General features: G+C 41.0%; 2 protein-coding genes across 2 annotated transcripts in view; one reads left to right on the forward strand and one right to left on the reverse strand.

Moving 5' to 3' along the window:
* ACACA (acetyl-CoA carboxylase alpha) overlaps window positions 1–262 on the reverse strand; it is a 154,832-nt gene extending 154,570 nt beyond the window's left edge. Inside the window, exon 1 of the mRNA XM_072882536.1 lies at window positions 189–262. The gene's annotated coding sequence lies outside the window, so the exon portion shown is untranslated. The remainder of the gene's footprint in view (window positions 1–188) is intronic.
* On the forward strand, window positions 2–27,246 carry TADA2A (transcriptional adaptor 2A). The gene is made up of 16 exons (XM_072882542.1): window positions 2–105; window positions 1,400–1,584; window positions 2,420–2,526; window positions 3,629–3,688; window positions 4,328–4,419; window positions 5,878–6,035; window positions 7,490–7,578; window positions 8,366–8,438; window positions 14,810–14,873; window positions 16,888–16,931; window positions 17,469–17,579; window positions 18,996–19,067; window positions 19,693–19,825; window positions 20,768–20,811; window positions 23,428–23,501; window positions 25,353–27,246. Exons 2-16 carry the CDS (start codon window positions 1,560–1,562, stop codon window positions 25,536–25,538), a joined length of 1,332 nt encoding a protein of 443 aa, XP_072738643.1. The 5' UTR covers window positions 2–105; window positions 1,400–1,559; the 3' UTR covers window positions 25,539–27,246.

Consider the following 27,246-nt stretch of genomic DNA (forward strand, 5'->3'; position numbering starts at 1 on the left):
GGGCTCCGCGCGGGGGCGCGCACGCATTGGCGCGGCGCAGGCGCACGGCGGGGCGCGGCCGCGGAAGGCCGTGGCGCGCGGGGCCTGCCCGCCGCCCGGCGTGAGGTGAGAGGCGGCGGGGGCGAGGCCGGCGCGCCGCCCCGACCCGGCCCGGCCCGTGAGGGGCGAGGGGGAAGTCGGGACCGTACCATAGCGGGGAGGAGCCGGTTCCGGGGCGGGGGGAAGCGGGAAGGGCGGCGTCCGGGCAGCCGGCGGAGGGCGGGGAGGGAGCGGGCTGCCGGGAGCGCGCGCTTCCCACACCCGCCTCACGGGCCGCGCTTGCGCCTGGCGGGGGCGGGGCCTGGCGGGGCGGAGGGCGCCGCCTGGCGGTGATGGGGAGAAGGGTCCGCCAGGGCTGGACGGGGCCTGGGGAAGAGGGGGTGGGGGGTGGGTGGCGGGGGAGGGCAGGGGCTCTTGCGGGAATGGGCTCTTGCGGGAATGGGCTCTTGCGGGAATGGGCTCTTGCGGGAATGGGCTGTGCTGCCGTGCTTGGTGCTGGCACTGCACCGCGGGTTAGTGGTGCACAGGTTCAAGCAGCCCTGTAAATGGTCCGCGATGCACAGAGTGAAGTGAGTGCCCAGAGGTGGCGGTGCGGTGTCACTTACGGCCACGGGGTAAAAAGTCCAGCCTGGAAGTTGCTCTTGGTTGTCTGAGGATCCAAGGAGAGGTGCAGGGATGTGTAGCCAGGGTGGAAGCAGCTGCTTCTTCCAGCTGCGTGGAGGGGCTGTGTGGAAGCAGCACCTTCCAGCTGCGTGGAGGGGCTGCACAGCTTCAGTGGTGTCACTGGTCGCAGGACCGTGCCTCCTCATGCGGTGCATGGAGGAGAAAAGTCTAGAAAGAGAAACATGAATTTCAATAAATGAGAAGCCCGAGCCATTCCCAGCAAAAATACCTTGTAAAAGTGAGACATGTTAGAGATCCCACGATGGACAGCAACTCAGTTCCCTGATGGTGGACAGCAGTGTAGAACCTCATTGTACAGGTGCTGGTGAATCAGGCCTGTTCATAGAAGCTGCCACACAGTCAACACTGAAAATGTCATTGACATGAGTGTGGTAGATTTTTGCACTGCTGTGTCCATGCCACTTCTAACCTGTTCGTTCTCTTCCCGGTGCTTCTTGGAGGTGCAGAACACTTTCTTGCACAACAGCTGTTCATAATTCTCTGCTCAGCCCATACATTCCCACTGAAAGCCTCAGTTCAGGACTGGCTTATATCTCCATCAGTTCACATCTCTTCTTACGCTGTACCCCATCTCTCCGCATTTGATTTCTTCTCATACATAGAAAACAGACTCTCAGCCATGTCAAATGGTCCCTGTTAAGAAGACTGCTGATAGCTCTTTCGCTTTTCTGTTCAGGACGCTCTGGGAGGATCTCATCTGCGAGGGCTGCGTGAGAGACGTCTGCAGGGAGAGAATACCCTTTTTGGACATACTGGTTGGGGCAAGGCTTACACTACGGGCTTTTAGGCAAGACAGGCTTTACTCAGAGGAGCAAGAACACCACCGAGAGAGAGGAATGGAGCGCCTGGCCTCCTTCAGTAGTAAGTACGATAAGATGACATTTTGAAAGTGTTTGCCATTGTTTAAAGACATTAGCAGCCGTCTGGGGGAGGGAGACAGAAAACTAGCAGTATTTGTCCACAGAGTCACTTCTTTGATCAAATGCTCAAGAGCACAAGTATATGAATGATTCAGTGTGAATTTGGGTCTTTTTTTCTATCTACTTTTTATAGTTGGCCTAGTTCAAATCCATTTTCTTGGAAAAAATGTGGCTTATAACTTGACAGTCTATTTATTTTGACTACTTTGCAATGAACAAAATAAGAAAAATGTGCAGAGCAGCGTTTCATTCCTTGTTCAGCAATCTGAGCAGAGTCTGAGGTTTGGACAGGTTACAGAACAATCTCGTTGATGCCTTTGCAACCACAGCAATATGCTTTACGAGTCTGACTTGAGGTAGACGGATGGGAGACTGCAGCTGTCTGTGCAGTATTCTCCACAAATAAGGTCCTGGGTCTGGTCTTCGGTGCAGAACACGAGCATGGGCACTGGATCAAGTTAGGCATCTAGCATGGCTCCCGGCATCACTGCTGAGTTGTACCAGGAGGCTGCTACAGAGAAGATTTTCCTTTGAGTCCGTTGCACAAGTTTAGGTTTAGCCCTCAGTGTATCAGGTTTAGCAGGGACGCAGTGCCAACATCTCTCTTGCAACTCTAGCTGAACAGGAACTTTTAACAGATATTTGGAGAAGCTGCAGTAGGAAAGAGGTTATAATATGGTTGAGTTCACTTAAAATTACTGGGCACAAGTGAATTTGGGTGATTGCAAAACCAGTGCCTTGTTTGTGTTGCATGAGATTTACTTTTGGCTTCACAGATGACCCTTTTGATAAGCCTCCATGCCGAGGTTGCTCTTCGTACCTCACAGAGCCCTACGTTAAGTGTGCTGAGTGTGGGCCTCCTCCCTTCCTCCTGTGTTTGCAGGTGAGTGCAAGGATAAAAGCAAAGGCATTAATTTCTTTGAGAAAGTCATCAAAGGCCTGTCCAGTACCAAGCTGTTCCATAAACACATTAATAACTGGTCTCTGTAAACTTGTATCAACACACTTATTTGCTCAGGGACAGGGAAATGACAAAGAAAATGTTGGAGGCTGAAGAACTGAGGCATGAGCAGCTGAAGGAGTTCTTTGTGAAGGCAGCCAAAGCTACCTAAAGACATGCAGTCAGCCTGACTGTGTAACGGAGCATGCTGCTGCATGTCTAGAGAGGTATCCTTTCTGTCATTTTTTATGGCATGGAAAAGAAAAGCCATCAAGAAACACCCTTTCTCTGTCACCACATGTTGGTTTTTTCCTCCCAAATGGAAAAGAAAATCTGGGGAAAGTTTGCAATATTGACAATAATTGTTTGTGACCAGATATAGTTCTTTAAAAATTATGCGTGTGATCTGATAACCACAGAAAGTACTGCTAGTTTTAATTATTAAATAAATAAGTTTGCATTATTTGTTATTAAAAAATGGCAGTAACGTCTAAAACTGAAAAAGGATCTTAGCCTTGTGCTCAGGGATGTACAAAATACACCAACCCATATTTTGTGTATTGGGTATATTTTTGTTCATTTACCTGTACTTAAAAAAACAGAAATTTAACTGTTGAAAATAGGTGCAAACCATGCCAGTGCTTTGTAAACAGGAAACCAAGATTAAAGGGAAACTGTGTTTTCAATACTTAAGAAATGTTCCGTGCTCTCTCCCTGGAACTTTAAAACATACCATCAAGCTCCTTTCACCTGCCTAACTTTGCCATAAATACTTAACAAAAAAGTATGTCAATTCACAGGAGTTATGTCCTGGTGCAAAAGACAAGTAAGATACAAAGACAGACTTAACACAATTTTAACAAAGATTTTTCTACCTTTTTATGTTTTTTCTAAAATGATTAAAAATTTATTATCTTTTTCAGCATATCAGGTGGTCAGTTTTGGATACCCAGTGGTCAGAGAATAAAAGGAAAAAAGGGACCAGTTAAAACGTTTTCAGGGCAGAAGTAAGAGACTAACATAATGCTAATCTTTTATTCTACAGTGTTTCACCCGAGGATTTGAATACAAGAAACATCAAAGTGATCATACTTATGAGATAATGGTAAATATTCCTTTCAGATAACACCTACTCAATCGTGAGCTTTCATAACTTCCCAAGAGTTAGACCCTTGCTTACTAATATTACATTGAAAAGTTAAGTGATACAATTCTTTGATTCAGAGGTTTAGAACTATTAAAAAAAGAAAAAGTCTTCCTTGAGAGCAAAGAAGAATGTCCACCTGGAACATAATGCAATAGTGGAGACATTTAAAGCTACATTTTTTATTGTGCCTATATAGCACAATGCGTCTCACTAGACTTCCAGTTCTTTAACCATGTGAATCAACTTCTGTTTCACTATTCTTTTTTTTTTTTCTTCCCCAAAATTAATAATTTTAAAACTCTTCAGCAGTTTTTACTGTGTTTCATAGCATAACATTGTTGAATTACAGCTGGTAGCTACAACATGTAACAGTATATCAGAAGATCTGTAGTGACAAGCTAGTTTTTACTGTAGTTGATGACCCAATGCCCTAAATAATTCAACAATTATTTGATCAGGTTTCATAGGACACAGTAAAAGTTTAAAACTACCAGTATTATATACTATGTTGCCCTGTAGTTTAGAACTTCTTTGCTGTTCATGTGGTGGATTATAACAGAGGATCACAGCAGTTTGATTTGCTTTTTTCTTCTCTAGACTTCCGATTTCCCTGTGTTGGATCCTAACTGGACAGCTCAAGAGGAAATGGCACTCCTAGAAGCTGTGATGGACTGTGGATTTGGAAACTGGTGAGAATTTAGTGGTTCAGCCAACTTCAGTGAATGACGGGTAGTTTTTCCTTTCATTTCACTGGATCTTGCTGTTGAATACATCTGTGCACATTGAATGTTCAGTGACTTATTGTGGGTGAGACACTTAATTTAGCAGCTAAGTGGAAGACTGGGGTAGCAGATTCTGTTTTCAAGTCTGTTAGATATACAAGGAAGTTGTTAAAGGCTTCTTGTGAGATACAGGGCACCTCCATTGAAGTACAAAGTTCCCTCAGTTTGCATTAAAGTCACTCAGTTTTGAAGGAGCTCAATTATTGCACAAGATTTTCTGTGCCTCAGTTTACTCCTATGTAAAAACCAACTACAGAATTTCTTATCTTGTATGGTTTCAGTTTGCTTACGGTTGACTAGCTAGGTATTGTTGTTATTTTTGGAAGTTTCCTGCTTCTCTGTCTTATTTAGGATTGAGCACTGGAAATGCTTAATATTTTTACATTATGTTCTGCTAATTTCTGTAGTTGCTACAAGATTTTTATGGATTTGGAAGTAAAGGAGATCTGTAGTCATGTGTTATCTCCCTTCTTCATGAAAAAATAGCTGTATTAAAAGTGTAGAACTCCAGACTTCACTGAAACAGTACTGAGAGTTCTTATGTATACATTGCTGTCATAATTAAGACTGAAAATTGGTTGCAGTTATGTTCTGCAAGTATGCTGTCTAGTATACTTTGCCCTACTTAGCAATAGAAGTAATCTTAACTTTTTCTTTAAACACTTGGCTTTTTTCAACCTTTACCAAATAAAGGAAAAACTGACTTTTCTTCCTGGAATTCCTTGCATCCAGTTTTTAGTTTAACAGAAATTAAAATTATTTCTGCTGGTGGACTTCTTATTTTTAAAGTCCTCAACTTACGCAGCCATTTTATTAAGACAAAATACTTCATGTTTCTAGTCAACCACTTTTCCAAGAAAGTTTGGCAAAGATTTCTAGAATGTGTTTTGTACGACTATTTCTATGTTTAAAAAAAACCTGTTTAATGTTGCTGCACGAAAGGGGAAACCACTATCCAGTTAAAATCGCAAGAGAAACTTGAGAAGCAGAATGCAATTCCAGACTTAGAATCTACCATTACCTGGAGGTAGTAAAATGTATAAAAAACTCTCAAATAACAATACTAAATTTTCAAACATATAAAAGATTCGGTACGTTCCATCAGCCAGAGAGTTTCTCATGTGAAGACAGTGAATTGCGTTGCTCATGACCACCAAAAAAGTACTCCCTAGCACTGTATCAAACGTGTAAGTACTGGCTCAGTGTTAGTACGCGAAATGTGAGTTCAGACATCAGCACAGATCAGTTCTCTGCACACAATGCGATCAATCTCTTGTCCAAAATTATCTTTTCCCACTAGAGAAAGAAAAACCCCTCAACATTTCTGTGTTCTTCATATTAAGCCTCCCCCTCTCCCCACTTCAGGCAGGACGTAGCCAACCAGATGTGTACAAAATCCAAGGAGGAGTGTGAGAAACATTATATGAAACACTTCATCAACAATCCCTTGTTTGCATCTACGTTACTGAACCTGAAGCAGGCGGAGGAGGCGCAGCACAACGAAACAGCCATTCCTTTCCACCGTGAGTATCCCCTGCCCACTAGCACACGCAGGGAGCCTCCCAGCAAGGTCTCTGCTCTTCGAAAAGGGGAACGAGCAGCCTTTGGAGAAAGGCATGCACCACACATGCAGTTTGCTTTCATTCCCAACAGGAGAGCTTGTTCTGATGGCTAACTTGAATAATGCTAGTAGTAGGCTTTTCTTCACACTGTATTAAATAATTGGTGTATCAAATAAACAAGACTGCCAGTTCAGTGGGAAAAGGGAGGGAACAGAGTGGCCTGATACAAACATCAGGTTCTCAAAACCAGAAGTTCCTGCACAGCCAGTGGAAATGGTCACTCACAGAAATCACCGCAGCAAAAGCCTGGATGTGCATATTCGTTTAAAGGACAAGCTACCTCAAAGCTACGTCACACGTAGCACAATATAACAGCGTGTCCTTCATGGTAAATACCAGGGTGCGTTCTCACCCTGATGCTGGGGTGGTTACTTTTCTTGTGCAGACCCTGCGTAGCAATGTTCACCAAGAAGGGATTTCTGCCTTTAAACCATTTCATCTGATTATCCACTGGCTACCAGGCCTAACTGCTGATGTGGTTTGTCATAAAATCACCCCCTTTAAACTACACTGATTTCACACCTCTCTCTTTAAAACTGCCTTTTAAAAAGTGTATGTTAAATTTCAACAACTTAACAAATTTTCAGTTTTCCTTAAATTTAACATCTTTAGAATTCCCCCAGTCTAGCAGCTGTTCCATTATAAAGCTCTCCAAAATGACTGGGTAAAAAGATTGCTTGGTATCTGGAGGTTTAAATTTCACAATAAAGTGGTTAGAGCTAAAGCAGTAGGAACTGGACAATTTTGGTTCTGTCCCTGGCTGTCATTGATTTTTTTATGTGACCTGGGCCAAGACAAATTCTCTGTGCCTCAGCTTGCTTTATCTGTAGCATGGGACTTATAATGCTTAGCTCCTTCACAAGTGTGTTGTGAGCCTTGGTCCATTATTGTCTGTAAAGCACTGAGCTCCTCAGTTGGGAAGCGCTGTAAAAATTGAGAGTTGTATGGCCTTAATTGCAGCTCTCTGTAAATGGCACCCAGAAGATGGCAGATTTAACACCCCTGTTGCTATTAACTAAAAGAACCTGCACGCTGAGACCAGGTGATCTGCAGAAGTGTACCGGGGGGACACTGAGCTCTGAAATGTAGAGTTTGCATTTTCTAACCTATTTATTACCTTGAATTTCTGTGTTTGACTTCTGAGAATACTATGAAGATCTCAGATTACTGCATTTTTCTCTGGATGAACTCAGTCTTTTTCTGAATATAACGCTGAATAAAAGCCCAATCAGGGTGTTTTTCTTCAACTAATTATTCCCACCTTTCCTGCAAAAGAAACACCTATTTACGGATTGTTTTGTGTTAAAAAAAGACCTGAAGCCCTACACAACAACTAAAAAGCTTTGTTTTCTCAGCTGCTGATGATCCCCCACGGCCTACTTTTGATTCCTTGCTCTCCAGGGACATGGCTGGGTACATGCCAGCGAGAGCTGACTTTGTTGAGGTAAGACTTTCTCTTTTCCCATTAGTTAAAATTTGCTCCTGAATGCAAGATCAGCAAACGCACACTTGTTTGCCCCTGCCTATAGGTCTTTACTCTTCATATAAAAAACATCAGAAGAGAGGACAGGGCAGTGATTAACCCAAGGATTTAATTACAGAGGTGGCGCTGCAGGCCTGCAAAGCTGCTAGCAGGCAATCTGTGAGTCACTGCCTTTGTGTGTAGGGGCTGTAAGGCGTGCTGCTACCACCAGATGTCCAGTAATGAATGGCTCTTATGTAAGCGGACTAGATGTTGTGAATTAGATGCTTAGCAAAAGGGGTCAGCTTCAGCATGCTTCTATTTCATTTGCCTTAGAGAAGCACATATGAGCCTGATCCAAAGATCACTTGAAAGACCTGCATTGTTTTCAGTGTTTTTAGCTGTGGGCCCAGGGCCCCAATTCCTGTTGCAAAACAAGCTCCTGTACATGAAGTAATGAATTCAGCCATATAGGGGCTTGTTGTTTTGTATATTTGAGGAGAATTTCCACCACAGTGTGGGAGTCATGGAGATTACCTGATTAATTCTCATTATCCTATCACTGCATCCTGTTCCAGTTCCAGCCACGGGGATGCATATTACACATTCCCTAGTTAAAGCACCCCGTCATGTATGTTGCTCAAGGATGGAACGTTGTACAACTGTGTATGAGTAAATATCTCTGTTTTCAGTACTTCCACGGGTACTGAAACTTGATACCAATTTTTTAGTGCTAGTTAGTGACAATTTATTAATCACCTCTGAACAGGAGTTTGACAACTATGCTGAATGGGATTTAAGAGATATTGATTTTGTAGAAGATGATTCAGACATTTTGCATGGTAAGTGCCATATTTTTGTACATTGTCTGAAAACAATGTTTCAGAGTGCCTACACAGTGTTTCATTGGGTCTCTTTTTCTCTACACACTTTTTTAAAAGTGAACATACATTTTTAATTATCTCGGTTCTGTGCGCTGGGATTTAAACACTGGCATTTCTGTGGTCCTCGCTTTCAAACCTCTTTTAAAAGCTCTTAATCAACTGACATATAAATGGTACTTCTATATAGAATAATGCACTTCACTCACTAGTGAAATGTAGCCAGCTCTAAAGTAGAACATGACTGAAATCGAATAGTCTCCACCAGTAGTAGGCATCTCTTTAGGAAAGACACAAATGATGTTTTATCCAGTATAAACTCTAGAGAAAGTTTAGCTAAGTATAAACAAATATCTGAGGTAGCAGATTGTCTGGAAACAGGTAGCAGTACATCAGTGTTTGAATAAACAGACCTACAGGCCTGTTAAAAAACAGAAACACCAATGCCTTGATATTACTTCCCCTCCCCGGCTGAAAGTTGTTCTTTCCATTTATGTAATGTTTGTAAGCATCGTAACAAGGCACAACTTTTGTTCTGATTCAGAAAGAGGAACGCTTTCTTCTCCGTTGCTAATACCCCTTTCCCCTGCCATATCCAGTTTCTTAGAAGATAGGTCACTTATTCTAACCTCTGTTAGTTCAGGAAATCTGATATCAGGATAGGTATTAATACAGGCAGCAAGGAGGTATGTAGTTTAAGACTATGTGCAACACATTGAAACTGTTCTGCTCTTGAAATTATGTGGTTTTTCATGCGTTAAACATGCACACTGAGTTATAGTAGCATTAGCTGTATGTGACAACTTACTTTTTTTATTGCGAAGAGGATGGTTGTTGTATGAGTCCAATTAGTGCTACTGAGTTTCTGTGAACGTAGCTGCCTTAATACCAAATAACAGGAGTTATTAAAATGACATTTTAATCCATTGATAAGAAAACATCATACTTTTCCTCACATTTATAAGTACATACAGTGTTTAGAAATACTGTGTTTACGCTTTAGAATTCTCCCATCTATGTCAGGCAGTTCTAAGCTAAAGCCTTAGCATCCCTTGGAGACAGACATATTCTGTTACGTACAGACAGTCTTTCCAAACTTAAAAAATCAGTTTGAAATTTAGCAGTGTACACAGAGCTTTAAGGAATGCAAACTCCCTTGGCTCAAAAAAGGTTATGAGAATCATATGTCAAGTCTCTTTTCCCTTTTAACATTTATTGAAAGGAGGACTGGCTTGTGGACATGTCACGGATTCATCATGCCATCTCTCTACTGTTTCTTTTTATTACTATTAAAAGATATATTTTCTTGCTTCCATGTCCTATTCCGAGTCCTGGTAAACTGAAAAAGCAAAACGATCTCCTAGTTCTGTTCATTAATTGATAGCTTAATATTCATTCAAGCTGGTTTACCAGCACTGTCTTGCGTACCCCTCCCACCTGTCTTCAGTCCACTGCACAGTTCAGCCATTTAAGGTATCTCCTACCAGCCTCCTGTTTAAGTTGTCAATCTGAATGCAAAAATCAGCTTTCCTCATCTCTTCAGAATATCATAAAGCTATGCAGGGCCAGACCCTTTGGTCTGTCTAGCTCAGTGTCCTGTTAGTACCCCATAGCAGACACACAGGAGAAGAATGTAAGAAAAGGCAAGTATAGGCAGATACTTTTCCTGGCATATCTTCCACATTTCCTGCAGTGGTAAGTTTAGAGATTTCTTGAGTCATAGGCTGTCTTCAGGCCATTTTGACCAAAGAACCTGTCCTCCATGAACTTAGCTAACTACTGTTAGAACTATATGTATTTGTACTTTTGCCCCCATAACATCCTGTAGCGGTGAGTTCCACAATTGAGTTAGGAGTTCTACAATTTAATTATGTGTTGTGTGAAAAAATACTTCCTTCTGTCTGTCAAATCTTTTGCCTGATAATTTAATTGGATGTTCTCTAGTCCGTTCTTCAGTTGTCTTCAGTATTTAGTATAGGATGTCAGGCATTTGCCCTGTGAAAACTGTTTGGCAGAGGTTATGGAGCATGACCAACTACATTTTCGATCTCTTAGCTCAGGAACTCTGGCATCTTCCTTCCCACAGCTGTCCTAGATCTGCCCATGTGAGAGAGAATGCCTCTAAAAAATGAAGTCCCAGGGTCTAGCCAGCTGTTTTTCTTTTACATGAGGCATCTTGGGGAAAGAAAGAATTATTTTCTAAAAAACTTTGGAATTAGATCTTTCCCTTCTCCAAGTTAATACAAAAAAGAAAGGAGCCACGTTCTCCCTGTCCTGCAGTTTTAAAGATCTCAGATGCTGACTTTGCTTGATTGCTTGAGAATATTTTGCAACCTAATTGTAGGATTTCATAACTGTAGAAAATGGCTCAACACTTGGACCTGAAGGCAGGGACAGGCATTTGGATGATTTAAGGAACCTTTGTACTTTCTAGTTAACAGGCAGAGAAGGTTGTGAGGCAGCCCTGGAGGCCCAGGTTCTCATAATCTCTCCCAAGGGTGCCTGTCCTGCTACTTCCAGGCAGTGGCTCTAACGCACCTCTCTACCCCAGCCCTGCCCACTGGCAAACTTCTTACACTAGATCTTACAGAAATGTCCTTGAAAAGCAGCCCTGTGGCTGTCTTCCACACCTGCTCAAGACAAATTTTTGCTCGCCAAGCAGCAAACTTTTTTTTTTTAAAGGTAAAGATGTAAAACAGGGTTTTAACACATTTTATAGCCCAGAGAAACCCAAATGGGGTCTTGCAGCATAGATTAAGTATCAGGTTTGTGAAAAAATCCTCAGTTTGTTTTCCTGCCATACATTAAACCTCACTGGGTTCAAGATTAATTTTTGAAAACTACTTTTATATTCCATTTTCTGAAAGTTACTCAAGCTAGACCCTGAGAACACACCGACCAAAATAATTTCTATGGTGTCTCTTCCTTTCCTTTGTTTCACAAGTCACAGATCAGTGCTGCAATGTCTAGGTTGCACATAACACAGGAATATTTGATGCTTTCATTGGAACGGAATTCCTCCTTCTTCCCTTTCCTCCGCATTGCTCTGCTTTTCTTAAAATTTTGTTAAAATCATATTATAAAAAGTTCTAGATCTAAACTGCTTGACCTCTGTTTCCTGGTGTCATTGCATTTTCCCTGTTATATTTTCCTGTGTCACTCTAAACAAGTTCTCAGTATTCCCACAAGAAAGAAGAGTGCAATTTAATACAAGGTGGAAAGACTCCCAGGCAGCCTTTTATGAGGACCACAGAAACCTGTACCTGCTGACAGCAGCTCCTCCCACCAGACAGGAGGTCACAGGCATTGTTCAGTCACTTCTTGATATTAGTGAGATGGTAGAAATTGTATGAAATCTCTCATACTTCAATTAACTTCTTGAATGGTTAACTTTTTTTCAGTACTTGCAATAGAATAAGTGCATGCAAATACACGTTGCAGTTAAACAAAAACATAATGAACAGATCAAAAGAAACAACTAGTTACAAATCTAATTCAGCCCAGAGTGCTTGAATATTTCATGAATTACAAGTTTTCATCAGACTGAATTATAACATTAGTAATTCATCTTTTTCCTGGCTTTTTCTCCCCTTTCCTTCTCATGTAAATGATTTTTACTTCTAACACTGGAACGTAATTGCTGAAACCACAGGTTTAGAAGTGAGTGGAAATAGACTGCAACTCTGGCTGCACAGTAGTAAAATTTCATTTTATAAGATACAAGGCAGTCAATGTCCTTCTAAATATTACATGATGTTTATTCTTTTGTGGAAGTTCCTGAGATGCTCTGAAGGCAGATACTCTGTTTGCCTAGGGTCCTGCTTTCCTCTAGGGAGGGTGAATTTGGATTGTAGCCATTAAGTTTGTACTAACCAAGGCACACACTGGATACACAGCCTGTTTACTTTGATTAGTTTGCATTCTTCCCATTATTTGGGCCTTGCATGCCAAACAGAGGTTAGCTAGCATGAGACAAAGGTCTCACTCATTAGCGTTCAAAAAAATTTTTGCAGACCAAATGAGGCTGAAGAGGAATGAAAAGCGAAGAAACTGTTTTGGACACACTCTTGAGAAACCAAAATATTTTGGGTTTTTTTGAATGAAGAAAGGAGCCTTGAATTTCTGCCTATCACTGGATTCTTCAAAGCTACTCTGACCATCTCAAAGAACCTTATCTTTTCCCAAAATGGACACTGAACACGGTGTCAGCTTGGATTATCTTAAGTTGCCAGTACACACTGCCTCCCTAGTATAATCCATGAGGAAAAGCACGGGCAAATCATTTTCATTCATACAGCATCTCTTTTCTCATTTCAATGCAGCATGTAACAGTATAGTAGCCTGAGTTATTCATGCATTCCAGATTTTGTAATCGGCTGTTCCTGTGTGAATATGTCTATTAAAAACAAAAGCCCCTCCAAAAGCGCATGTGGCAGCAAATACTAATTTTTCTGTAAGCAGAAGCTCCATTTTTTTCCTTCATTTCTTCTCATGACTGTTCCTTCCCCTCCCTAGTTGATCATAATTTCTTTCAGAATATTGTGCACTCAGGTGAAAGCATCAAAATGCAATGGTTATAGGTGCATAATTACTTGTGATATTTATAGAGGTTCTCCAATGCAATTTCTGCATGTACTTATTAAGTTCTGCCCACACAAACCCCAGAAAATAACATGTTAGCTTAGCTTGCAGAGGGTTTAAAAATATAAAAATACTTACCATAAATTGGCACCGATTCCAACACTTAGTAATATATTTCATTCATGTTTAACTTGCTGCATTTCCCAATTTCTTGTCCCCACATTTAAGCAAGAAGGAGAATTTGCTACCTGGGCTTGTTCTTAAATTAGGAAACTTACAATACCTCTTTATGAAAATACATGATGATTCTTGAACACTCTGGTTTTGCAAGAAATTTGCAAAAAGAAGTAAGAATATTGTACCACCCCTCCTATCTTCATATGTAATCTTTTGCTCCTAGATTAACATCGGATCAGTTTTGTATAAATTGAAGATTTTTTTGCTACTACAGGATCAGCAAGCGTAACTCAAAACTGTTGGCTCCTGAGCTAATACGCCCAGCCTTTGGGCTTGAGCTGTCTCTGTTTGTAAGAAATTTTATTACCCAGAGGACTGCACAGATGAATTGCCTAGAGGCTAGGGGCTTCCTGGTGTTTCCATATAAATACATATTTTAAAATAGACACATAACCACACTTCTTTCTTAATTGCATTGTTAATTATTTATTGGAGAGTGCACTCAATAAACTGCCAGTATCAGTTTTGTTCTTTCCTTGTAACTACGGGGAGAGGAGTGGATTCTGGATTGTGTCATACTTGGGCCACCCCTGTTTACACAGGACAGCCGGCTGAAAGGGGACGTGCTCTTGCTTGGTTTCAAAGAGCTGCATGTTGTCTCTCCAGACTGTAAACGCACTGTCAAGTCTTAAGCCTCTTCCTTCTGAGAGCATATTGAAATGATTAACGTAAAGGAAAAAAGCCAACCAGGAAATCAGCCAACTCTATGCTTATTTAATGACCTAGAATTTTTGCATTATTTAACAAAATGAGGGAAGGGAAGGTGATAGGTGTCTCCTCATCTTTTCTTTCAAGAATTTACCAAAAAAGTTTATTAACCTAATGGTTACAGGAAAAAGAAGCTGAAGGATCTCCGAGTGGATCAGCCAGACTGCAGACAGATTTGATTTTGAAAAGGATATGATTTCTAATGAGCATGGCTTTTTCCTGTGCTTCTTCACATTGTCGTGAACTATTCTTTGTTCTTCTGGCAGACAGATAAGTTTAGAAGTTAACAAGCTAAAATCTTGTAGATGTTTTTAACAACTGTAGCAAAGGCTACTTTGAATCTTCACAGTTCAGAACTGTGTCTTTCTATTTTTTGGAGTTCCTTGTTCTGTGCAAAGAAGCCTTTGTCCAAAGATGATACCTCAGATCCTTAAATCTGATAAATTTGCTTTTCAGGAGAAGGAATACTTAGCAATTGCATGTATGAAGGAGCAAATAAGCACTAATAGTAAAACAGTCCAAGAAGGAAGAGGAAAAGAGTTCTCAGGATCTACCCAGGTTCATATTTATAGGCAATAATGTATTTGGAAGGAATAAGCAAAAGAAAGCTTCTACAGGTAGCATGTATAGTCTGCAGAAGGTTAGCCTCTAGTGAGTTTATGCCCCCGTAAAATTGCCATGGGATTTTTAAAACAGCAAAGTAGAGTTACCATTTCAGCCTACCATGAACATAAAGGCTTGAAAATTAGCCTAATACAGTGATTAGTTATGTATTCTGTAATTTTTTTATTATTATTATTTTGCAGCTCTGAAGATTGCAGTTGTAGATATCTATCATTCCAGGTTAAAGGAAAGACAGAGAAGAAAAAAGTGAGTTTTCAAGCAATAACTGTGTTCCTTTGCTTCATTACCATCTTTTGGGCCCCAGTGTTGTCCTAATACTACACATAATTGATTTCCTGTAGCATCCTTCCAGACAATTCCCATGCATGGAGACCTTCTGCTATGAGATTTGCATGACAGGCTTCATCTTGGATGTGTGGTTCTCCTTCTGTGCACAGATTAAGATCAGGCACATGGCTTTAGCAATGCTACCAGACCAGAAAACACAGATTAACAGACCCTGATACTTATTTGTACACATGGTTGACAGACGACCTCTATACACCATAACCCTCCTTTAAACTCTCAAAACAAGTCATAATTGTGAAAAGCCTATTTCCCAGTCCTTTTTAGTGCATGGAAGTCAGTGCTCTTCATATTACTATCCCAAATCCAGTTATACATAAATATCTAAGCTTATGAGATCACACCTTATGAGATCACACCTTATGAGATCACACCTTATGAGATCACACCTTATGAGAGCACGTAGCCATTTTGCAGAATGAGAAACTGAAATATTATCTGGGAAACCAGTCACAGATCCAGGGCTAGGAACCAGAAAAAAAGAGGCAAATCTCTGTTCTTTTTGTTCTCTATATAATGCTGATGGACTGCACATAATTCATTTTCTACTTCAGGGGGAAAAAAAACCTGCCAGTCTGTGACTAATTGCTAGACCCCCACTTTGTCCATAGAAATGTTTGCATCATTATTTTTAAATCTTAGTGGTCCATAAGTTAGCTTTCCGCAATGTGTAATGAAGATAACTATATTGCTGACCTGAGTTTGAATAATTTATTCAGATCATTTGACAGCTTTTTAGAATGACTCAATCTATTAATTAACTTCAATTTTATTATAACTTTCAAATACTTTGTTCAATATTTAAAATTATATCTTGCTCTCTTACTCCCTGCTGGAAGAATTAATAATTTGGAGTAAGACTCCTCCCTTCCTTCTCCTTATAATACAGCATAGTTCTGCTGAATGACAGGTAAGAGTTGATATGTATTGACCTGGTTCTTTGTAGTTCATAAATAAAAAATATTTATGTGGTATTATTTCCATTATGATAAATCATGTCATACTAAAAGAAAGTGCCATACAGCTCAGTTACATAACTCAAATCGGTGTCAGTTTTTGTAAAGTTTCTACAGCAGGATGGGACAAAAATCTGGAAAATGACATAAAAATGCTGATGTCACTCTCAGAATGGCTTCTCTACATGGGACAGGAATATTCTTTTATACATACTAAAGAAAATGTAATGCATTTTATAGAGCAAATTCCAACCTGACCTTGAGGAGCCCAACTTTGTAGTATCTCTTATCATTTGCAAAAGTTGGGTGTTTATCGAATCACCACATAGCAATGACCACATGACATTTGCTGAAACCTGTGACCAATGTCTTTGTCATGCACTTGCAAATATCTTACCTGCCTTTTTACTCTGCTCATTCCCCTGATCCTGTCAGGAGCATTTCAAACTTATGAGTTACCTAAATCATTTTCCTCTTTTTAAAATCTAAGCTGTCATGGAAAAATTCCTTCATCCTGCTCCCAGTGGTGAAATTTACAGTCCGTGTCTCACCCTTGCTCTAGTAGAAGGACGTCTGTCTCTCTCTGAAGCTGGAAATCATGCTTCATGAGACATTCCTTACCTCCAATTTTGGAAGGACAAGTTATAAGACACTGTAGATGCGAAATCTGTGCCTAAAGAAGCAATTTCAAACCTTTAAACTGATTGTAGCTCCCCTTGTGCTTAGTGCTGTCAGAGTTGGACTAATGCACACTGCTGTCCAGAATTTACCCTGATTAAAGCCATGCTGCATCACTACATCATGTTTCTCAGCTAGCCAGCTCAAGGGTTATGGAAATCTCATACATGTTTAGTTTTAGACCCCTCTGATGGTCCAAATCAAAGTCTGAAGCCTGTGTATTTATGAGGTAATACACGAGTTAATGCCTTTTATTAATACCATTTTGCTCTCAATTACAGAATTATAAGAGATCATGGCCTAATCAACCTCAGAAAATTTCAGAGTGAGTATCAGGTGTAACTGCTTAACTTTAAAGTGGCCCCTACTCGGGAAGCAAAACTTTGCATGTTCACTGTTTCCAGTGCACCAGTGTGGTTTATTCATACTGGACCATATTCAGATGGTCTGAATTCCAGCAGATTTCCTATCCCAACTGTTTCCAACCAGCTGGCTCTAACTACTCACAGCTCAGTGTTTTAGTTATTGCCTTGGAATTGCTCTTCAGAAGCATTTCGGGCTCCACTGAGTAGGGAGAGGGGTGAAGGTGAAATATAGGCCTTTTAAGTGCATCTCACTATTCTAAGAAATGATCAAACAACATTTAAGTATCATCCTTTATGCTTTTGGAATTTTAAGGGCTGTATAATTTTGTTGCTTTTTACTGAGCAGTTCGTAGTTTTGACACCAAAATGGCCAAGAAGTGTACCAAATCCTGATCTTCGGGCAGTTCACAGAGGCTGGTAATCACTTCAGGTTCCACTGAATTTATTTTCTTCTCACAGTAGGAGTGATAAGGTGTATCACTTTTTTCCCTGTCTAGTTTTAGAAAGGCGATATCCAAAGGAGGTTCAAGACCTTTATGAAACAATGCGACGATTTGCACGAATTCTTGGACCGGTAGAGCATGATAAGTTCATTGAAAGCCATGCATGTAAGTATTTTGAGGGTTTTAGCATATATGTTCTTCAATAGGCATAATGAGGGGTTGCATCATCTCCAATCTTTCCTAAATATATACCACTCCTGGAGGCAGGAGGTTGTTTTTCTCCTCCTCCCCCATCTAACTACCTCAGAAAAACAAATACGTTTGTGGTTTGATACATTAAATGAGCAGCAAGTGGGTTTTTTCCACTAAACTGTGTCTGAGTTCTTTGTTTGATTTCTCAGTTGACTGAACATTCTGGTCATGTGTTAGAAGTAGTATTTTCTTATCAAAGACCGCTATTCATTTACTGGGACTCTATGTCACTGAAAGAACAAAATCCCTAAAATTTATGTCTGTATTGAGAAGTCGAGAGCTGGCAGCAAATTTTGAATTCTTTGAAAGATACACGTTAAACTATTATATGTGTACATAATTATATAGTACAGCTGTCATTATGTCCCTTACCTTAAAGGGAGAGGCATTGCTCCATCACCAAATCATCTTGAGTCTTTGTGCATAATCATAGCATGCATTTAGTCAAATTCCAGTATGAGTCATTACATCCTGCTTAATTCTGTGACTTAAACTGGGAAAATTGTTGCTCATTAGAAGGAACAAAGCATTTAAACAGTTGTGACTGTATTTTCAGGACACCCTCTGTGAAATACCAGAAGTATGATCTTGCAAAATCATGAGTCCCACATGTGAATGCTAGTCCTGGAACCCAGTTTTGTTGTTGTAGTGACAGCAAAGTCCTCAAGTTAACCTGATAGTCAAGTACACACATTATACAGATCTCCTGAGTAGTATGAGTAAATAAATTCGAGACAAGCAAACTTGCTCACTGTAAAACTAAGCAATGCCTGGAAGCCAGCTGATAAAAGCTATAGGCAGTAAATATCTCTGAGCAAAAGAAACATGGGTATTTAATCTTACTGACTGCAGAAAAAGAGTTGTCTGCAAGGAAAAATTTTGGAAGGTCCAGTTATGAAAATCATAGTTCAAAGACAATATTAGATGCTGTAAGGAGCCTGGATGGAGTAGTTTTTCAAACCTATTGAAATGCCTTCCAGAAATCCTACATTATTGTTATTTGCCTTGTCCAGGGTATGGCAAAGGAACTGTCAAAGCACGAAGATAAAATAACTTTTCTGAGCACACAAATGCTAGGAACCAGCTTAAATCTGTGATCAAGGAGTGTTAGGACACAGTGAGTTTGAGATCTGATACAGACTTGTGCAGAGAGGTTAACCCTGTCTGTGGTTCTGTGTACTTCATAGCCGAACTGCGTAGACGAATAAGAAATAGCAATGATGAATAAGAAATAGCAATGTTCCTAGTACACCACAGTTCACTGCCACCCCCACTGACCCACATTTATTTTTTTGGATTTCCCTTCTGCTTACTCTTGGGGTAAAACAGTGGAATTTGAGCTGCGAAGGGAAATAAAGCGACTACAGGAATACAGAGCAGCAGGAATCACCAATTTCTGTAGTAAGTACCTGATGCATTATTCAGCCCATTCCCATTCATCAAGGTGTGGAAGGATGATTTTACAACATTTAGGATGTGTTGAATAAAAAGACACTTATTTTTGAAATGCATTTGCCTAGCTCTTTAACTGAACAAGGCTTTAGCAATAATGCTCAGTCCAGCTGTGCTTTTTTAAAGCTAGTTTGAGCCATCAGCTTGGAGAACGCGCTGTCTAGCAGAGCTCTGCTTTAGTCACCGCTTTGCAAAAGATTCAGAAAAAAAAATATATGTCATGGCACAGTGGTCTCCCTGCTTTATCTCTGGACACTTTCACTGGCTATCAACAAGTGTGGTGTGATATCTGGAGAGAGGCCTAAGACCTCTACATAGATGAAATGGCCTGTTTTATCCTGGAATTGGATCACGGAAGCCTTTTTTGTTTGTTTTTGGCCTGAAATTAATGGGGGGAGGGGCGCAGGGTGGAATCTAATACCTTCTGATGCCAAGTAGTTGTCATGAAGGAGAATAGCAGAGTCTGGTCCAGAGCTAGAGAACAGTTTCTCACTTACTTTCTAAAGTAGAAAAACAACAGTCTGAAAATTTTGACCAAGGCAGCTGGTGAGAATGTGGTATCTGTTTGCCATAGGTGCCAGAACATACGATCACCTTAAAAAGACAAGAGATGAGGAACGCCTAAAGCGCACTATGCTTTCCGAAGTCCTGCAGTACATCCAGGACAGCAGTGCCTGCCAGCAGTGGCTCAGTCGACAAGCCGATATGTACGGTTACAGTAAGACTGTGCATTTTACATACCTATAGAATCATAGAATCGTTTAGGCTGGTAAAGACCTTTAAGATCGTCGAGTCCAACTGTAAACCCAACACTGCCAAGACCACCTTGTCCCAAAGCACCACATCTACACAGCTTCTAAATACCTCCAGGGATGGTGACTCCACCACTTCCCTGGGCAGCCTGTTCAATGCTTGACAACCCTTTTGCTGAAGAAATTTTTCTTCACCGAAATTCTTCTTTCTATGCTTTAGTCAGGTGCATCAAACACATTTTTCTGGCTGATAACAACAAATGTATTCCCAATTTATTACAGTAGGAACACTCTGCAAAATTCAGAAGGGCAAGAAACTGTGGATAACAGCACTAGTGCTTGTTGAAGTGCAGACAAGGAAGTGACTAGTAATGGCTGAAAAATCTCAGTTTTCTGTATTTTGTATTTCAGGAACTTAACTGCTGTTAATAAAGTCAGGGAGGGAAATGAGGTCTTTATGGATATTAATGAGGGCACAGATGACACTTGAAAGGTTTCAGATTATTTTAGATGTAGCAGCATTATTAATGTGCAGTCACCCTGCACAAGCGTTTGATTTAAGGAGCACGCTGCATTCCAAAAGAAGTGCATCCTATGTGCCACATGGTCAGAGATGATGATTTGTAATATCCCTAGTCAGTCTCATCTGAATTTTTTATTGTCCCCCTGCACCCCCCACCCCCCCCCCCTTTTTTTTTTTAAACAGGTTTCAGACATGGTCTTCAGTCTGGGAGTGCTAAATATTTAGAAATCCTGTTGACTTCAGATCAGGGCCTGGGTTATGCAAGTTGCATTGTATAATTATTAGAAGTTGGGGAAAAAGTAGTTTCAGGGCAAATATATGCAGTTATTCTTAAAAAAACATGAAGGCAATTTGAAATTTTCCTTTCTTTTCAGTGATTCCGGCCTGAGTCCCACGGTACCAGTTCCTTCAAATTCAGGTAACTGTTAGATGATGCTCTGTGACAAAAGGCCAGCCATACATCAGTAATACCATTCCGACAGCCAGTTGGAGAGTGACTCTTTTGCTTCAGTGCAAAAGCGTCAGTCCTCAAGCCTCGTGGTTAAGCACGGCTCAAGTCAACATTACCTCAATCTGCAACTGATTCCATGTGCAAATCCTGTAGGGTTTTTTGCTGAATTTCTAGATTTTTCTGGCTACACATGGAAAATGCATCCTAAAGCTACATTAACAAGGCAGGAAAGAAAATAATTTTCACATGAGAACAAAATTTTATCTTTAAAAGATAAAGCTAATCCAATTTTTTAATGAATCTGTATAGCACATACCATAGCAATATGAACCTGACAGAAAGCAGATTTGGAGGGCAGAACACCAATAAACAGTTGCCTGAGAAGCAGGCAGTGATTGCAGCATCAAGCACTCCAGAGTGACAGAATGAGATCATACAGGTTGCCTATGCAACTTCAATTTTCCTTTTCTATGAATATGCTTTTATATTCTTTAATTCTGTAATCACAAACTATGGTTTTTTCCCACCAAGAGGACCCCTACTTCTCTCAGTGCTCAGTAAGGACAGATTCAGGGGTCAGTCAAGGCCCTTGTGAATAAGACTTCTATAAAATCCCGTCTCATTTGTTGAGGTCACAGGGTGGCACGCAATGAATGAGACTAGGATAAAGTTTTACTATAAGGCTGTAAATGTTGCCAGGGAAAACTGGCTTCTAGCTCTGTCTCTACGTCCAGTTTTTATGTGGACGCTAATAAACCACTTGAAATAAACTTCTCAGAGGTGGCCACTGAGACTATATGTTCTTCCTCATTTCTGCCAGGAGCCTTGGAAATATGGGACAGAATACCAAGTAATTAGTCATTGCAGTATGCGCTATGTTTTAAAGTTATTTGGTGATAGCTAAGATCTGGTATTTTGGAGAAAAAATAGCATCCTGCCTCTCAGGCTGGGCATCCAGAGTCCATGAAATGGGGACAGTATCCCCTCAGCTGAAGGGCTAGTATGACGAATGAAATTAATTGTTTGTCAGGTATTCAGTGGCCAACAAAGGAGAAGAGGCCAAGAGAACTTGAATTGTTTTGCCTATGGAACTCAGATAGCATGCAGTGTTTACAACCAGTATCACATGTTGAACAAAACCCAAACAAAATACCATATAGTTAGTAATTAAGCAAACATCCTGCATACTGAATAAGGCAAGGATACTGCGGAAAAACTGCCACGTGTCTATATAATTAAAGGCTGCATCATACTGAATATACAATAGGGCAAATTAACGTTGCTTAACTTTACTTCTACATTTTGAGATCTTGACTTTGCAGCCTCAATATGTTTTCTTTAATGTAGTTTGTGTGTGTGTGTGTGTTATTTCCTAGGTTTATAAAAGAGTAAAACCAAATTCAGTCATGTATCATCATAGCACGCTCGTTCCAGGCTGTAGAAAGAGGGAGCAGTGCTGGGAAATAACTTTCTCTACACCTACCAGAGACTCACTAGTCCAGCTTTTTTCTAGTCCTTCACTTCTCTCTCTGATCAGGCTCTCACCCAGACAGGCTCCCATCTGTCTCCTACAGACACACAGGAGAAAGAGACAGAGAGACTTCCCAGTCCCAGAGGTAGGACCCGGACAAGGCAGGGTCTGGAGCAGCAGCTAGCACAGTCCTTGGGAAGATGGAGCTGCAGATATCCTAAGATCTGGTCACTTTGCCAAATTTGGGAAGTCTGTCCTGGGACAAGGAGACCTATCTCTAACAGCACTAAATATGCAACCCACAGCACAGGGGCAACAGACTTTCTAAAAATGTAAGTAGATAACCCTAGCTTTATTCTGAGGTCTGAAAGTTAAAAAAAAAAAAAGCCTGCAAGTAGACAACCCTTATGAAAGTTTAAGCTGCACCAGTTAAAGTTCAGCAAAGTTATAAACAATAGCGAAAATGAGAACTATCAGACTACCTTGTAATATTTCTTTCAGTACTGTTTATCTTAACAGACAAAAATAAATCCACAAACTGCATTTGCTTTACAATATCTGCATCATATTTAAAGGCATTTAAAAACTCTGCTTCATGAAGTTGTCAGTAGTATCAGAGAAACTGGCTGCTAATCACGCCAATACATAATCTCAGCATCCGTGCAAGGTACTGATTTCACGCCTGCCGGGAGTTAGTCCTGCACGCTGTGCACACCCCGGGCACACCCTCCACACGGCACTGACCTCCCTGACCCCGGCTGGAAGAGTTGGTTTAGTCAGGAGGTACAGCCCAGCTTAACCATGGTCAGTGCCAATTTGACAGAAAGCTATTGTCTTTCAGTTCCTCCTAAAAGCCAGCGAGCCAGGGTTAACAGCATAAGAGTCCTCATGCAAGTATTCACAGTGCTTAACGAAGTCAGTTGCAAAATCATACCTTTTATCAAATCAGTGCAGTTTTTGTGTTAAGCCCTAAATAACCCCGTCTATAACCACTTGGATCATACTGGGTTAACATCACGGGGATTTAATTGCCTCTGTGATAACACGCCTAAGGAACAGCCACCGCCAAAGTGCCCAGAGTTCTTCAGTGTTTTCCTTTCTTGTCTCCGCAGGTAGACGGAGTGCCCCACCGCTGAACCTCACAGGTCTCCCAGGGACAGAGAAACTTAATGAGAAGGAGAAGGAGGTGAGGAAAGGAATGGAAAGATAATCTATGTAAAACTTTATCTTCACAGTGCAGGGGTGCTCACACCATCTGTCTCAGGTGCTGTGAATATCACCTCAGCTATATGCCCTGGCTACTCTTTCCTGCTCACAAAAATCATTCAGGTTTTCCAGTTGGCTTCTTAATTTCAGTTACTGTACTATACGCACAACATAGCTGCAGCTAATTAGCTTATTTAGCAAAGAAAGGTGGAGTGTGCCAAGGTGCTATTACGTGCTATTATAACATCCAGAGTATGATATCCTCTCTTCCTCCGTTGTGAGCAGAAGGGTTCTTTTTTCTTAATGAACATTGGCTTTAAAACTGGCAAGGATTTCGGCAAGGGTTTTACTGGACAGATCACTGAACCTGAATAGCAGAGCTCTTTCTATATTATAGATAACTCACAGCCGAACCTCAACCAGTTATGGTTGGTTTTTCACTGTAACACTAATGTGAACTGTGGAGACGAACAGCATATTGTTCTTTTCATGTTTTTTCCGTATTTCTGCTTTACAGTGCATATACCAAGCTTTTTGTATGCACATGTGGCAGAGAATGGAATCTGGCTTCCTTTAAGCCATGGGTTGTTAGTTCAGCCTGGTGTTGCTGTTTGCAGTCCCATATAGAGTGCTCTGGCACAGTCACCTAAAGCAGTCAGAGGCACAGGGAAGATTGACGGAGCAGACAGAGATGGGACTGCAACCCATGCGGCAACCCCCAGGAGAGGTAAACAACGCAGCAAGGGCCCTGCCCTGTATTCATGGCTCAGTTCCTTCTGCAGCCCAGTGTAGGCCTCTAATTCAGGGAAAGGCAACACTGGACATCTATTGAAATAAAATACATATATTTTTTTAATAGAAGTCATAATCTGTCCTTAGATTGTCCACAAGGCAGATTTCAGTGTACATGAAACGCAGATGTATTTCAGACTTTTCCCTCTGTGTGGAAGCTGTTTCCCCTTCACTGGAGATGGCAGCATTGAAAATCAGATCACAGATTCACCATGGAACATGGCATTTCTGGCTCCATTCAGCATATAAATAATTGTGACTAGGACATTAGTGTATATGGGGAATCTGATTTCCTCATCAGCTGAGACATAAAGTCTGAGTTCCTCTGAATTCTGCAATTTCCTATCAATGAGGAACAATCATTAAGCATTTCCTTATTAAAAGGAGGAGACAGCCAGTACCTCCATTGGGAGCAATACAGCGCACCATCTAGAAGGCAGCTGGTATTTGGAAGCTAAGTAAGAGCATTGCTACCCAACAGCAAAGCACCGGGGCTTTTGAAAGCAATTCCTTTTACCAAACTTTCAAACACATAATGCCCTCCCCTGCACGGTTTCCATCCTAGACTTCCGGAGGGGGCAAGCGTTGTGTGCATAGCTGCTTTTGTAGAAAGGTATTAAAGACTTAGTCTGCAGGGGATTAATAGACAGATGCCCTCCCTGGCTCTCATCCAGCATGCTGAATTGCTGGTTGCAAGTCTCTTTGGCATGTGTACTTCCCTTGGTTTGTAAAGAACAACGCCCACACAGGACACACTCATAGTTACGCTCCTGTGAGCTGAGAGCTTGCTTTCATCCTCCTAGTTTATTTTTTAGTCAGGAATGTTTTTGAATGCAGCAGCCAGCAAGCTCCTCCCCTCCCTACCTGTGGATCGAAACAGCTCATAATGCAATTACTGTATGCCTCCCCCATACAAAAAAAAAAAAGATTTAAAATGTTTTCAGAAAAATATTCACAATGTTACTCCCCTAACAGGGATCGCAGAATGAAAGAAAGTGACAAGTGTTAGTGTTTATTAACGTCACCTTTTGTCTTCCAGCTCTGTCAGATGGTGAGGTTGGTCCCTGGAGCCTATTTAGAATATAAAGCTGCTTTAGTGAACGAGTGTAACAAACAAGGAGGCCTGAGACTAGCGCAGGCTAGAGCACTCATCAAGATCGATGTGAACAAAACCAGGAAAATCTATGACTTCCTTATCAGAGAAGGGTACATCACGAAAGCCTGAGGACAGACATCAGCGCTTCAGCTGGAGCAGACAGATGTGGAGAAGCTTTGAAGTCACTTTGACAGCGCTGAAAGATTTTAACAGTGTTGAATGAAGGACATTTCCTTTTGTTTAAAATCTTTTGGGGCTTTTTTTTTGTAGAAACAAGTAGGGAGCTTTGTTAAATTGTATGAATACTGACATTTCTTTGTCTGGTTTCCTTTTGACTCTGCTGTTTAACACTGTTGTTGTCAGAATTACGCTGCCACGTAGCGCTGCAAAGAATCATATGCCATATAAGCTAATCTTAAATGTGAATGGGCATTCATTTCTAACACCTCTTGTAACTAAAAAGAGAATCACGGTACTTTTATTCTGACAGTGACACAGAATAAGGACAGAAGAGCAACATGTAATGAGAGTCACACTTTGACTTTGTGTGAGTACAGAAATGCAGTCCCCTCCCTTCTTGTACTCCTTCCTAAAACAGTGTCAGCTTTCAAAGGAGAGAGCACATGCCTGAGGGTATAAAAATAGAGCTTGCAGTGGTCCAGTCTTTTTAACTTAATTGTGATAAAGGATGGGAAAGGACATTGCAGGGAAGCTCCTCACCAGTTAGTTTTATGTGATATTAGCACATATCACAGCATGAGAGCACTGTACAAACCAATAAGCTTCATCTGCTCACTACTTGATTTGTGATTGTCAAGTTATATATAATCCCTCAGTTTAAGTCTTCATTGCTCCAGCTCGTCGGAAAGGCTGGATGTTGCGACCAGAGCAGCCTTTCGGAACATAAAAGACGCTCAGTACCCCAGCATTCTCTCACAAAAGGTAACAAGCGAAGAGCACGACAAACTGCCCAGAGCACACACTTCAGCCCTTCCTGCCCTCCTGTTCGTGGGGCCTTATTCTCTCAGCTTACCGCATTAGCGGCGACATACCCAGTTGACTAACAAAGCAATGATGAGGCGCAACAAGTCACTACGCACACACACGCAACACCCTGTCCCATCGGATGATCCATTGTACGACTTCAGTACAAAACATTTGTCTTTGAAAATACAATTGGATGATGAAGACGGCTCTTTTCAGATGCAGCGTGGCACGGTTTACTAAACAGTGAAGTCTTTATCAAACAGCTTCCATTGCTAACGTATCATGCTGAAATAACATCCCATAAGTAACCTAACAGCCAAAGCAGGTGGGATGTTGGGTGCTCTCAAGTTTGGGATCTCGTGTGGAAAAGCCTAACTGAGCTACAGCTATACTGATACCTATTTAAGGTGTTTAGGTTTTGGTTTTTTTTTTTCCCCAGGAGTAATTACCCTGTGTACCTGAGGTGCCATTGAATTGAAGTCTTTTAGTTTGTAATAAAAATCAAGATGACTTGAAACAATCTTACACCCGTGTTCCTGGACTCCGAGTGAGACTGTAAAGGACATGCAACTGCCCGTATCTATATCCATCAGCTTCTCACCATGAGAGAGAAGAGATAAATGCACAACAGTGGCTGTATGGATGGGACCACTAAATTACCTAGAAAATACTACTATTTAAAGAAAAGCAGCAGTAATAAACTACATGTTGAAGATTAAAGTCTGTAGAAATTGAGACCGTATAGACTTGGAATGCCAAGGGAAGGAACAAAGTAAGCTGTAAATCCTTGGGAATGTTTTTCCCAGTTGTCTTTTAACATGAAATAAACAGCCAAACTACCTTTCCTCTC

This window comes from Ciconia boyciana, chromosome 17 (genome assembly GCF_034638445.1).
Source record: "Ciconia boyciana chromosome 17, ASM3463844v1, whole genome shotgun sequence".
Classification (NCBI taxonomy): Eukaryota; Metazoa; Chordata; class Aves; order Ciconiiformes; family Ciconiidae; genus Ciconia; species Ciconia boyciana.

Bases quoted from the DNA above. Each gene is read 5' to 3' on its own strand.
- TADA2A (XM_072882542.1), top strand. From the start codon at position 1,560: ATGGAGCGCCTGGCCTCCTTCAGTA. The intron at 2,527-3,628 runs GTGAGTGCAAGG...TTTATTCTACAG, and splicing joins CCTTCCTCCTGTGTTTGCAG to TGTTTCACCCGAGGATTTGA. The intron at 23,502-25,352 runs GTGAGGAAAGGA...TTTGTCTTCCAG, and splicing joins TTAATGAGAAGGAGAAGGAG to CTCTGTCAGATGGTGAGGTT.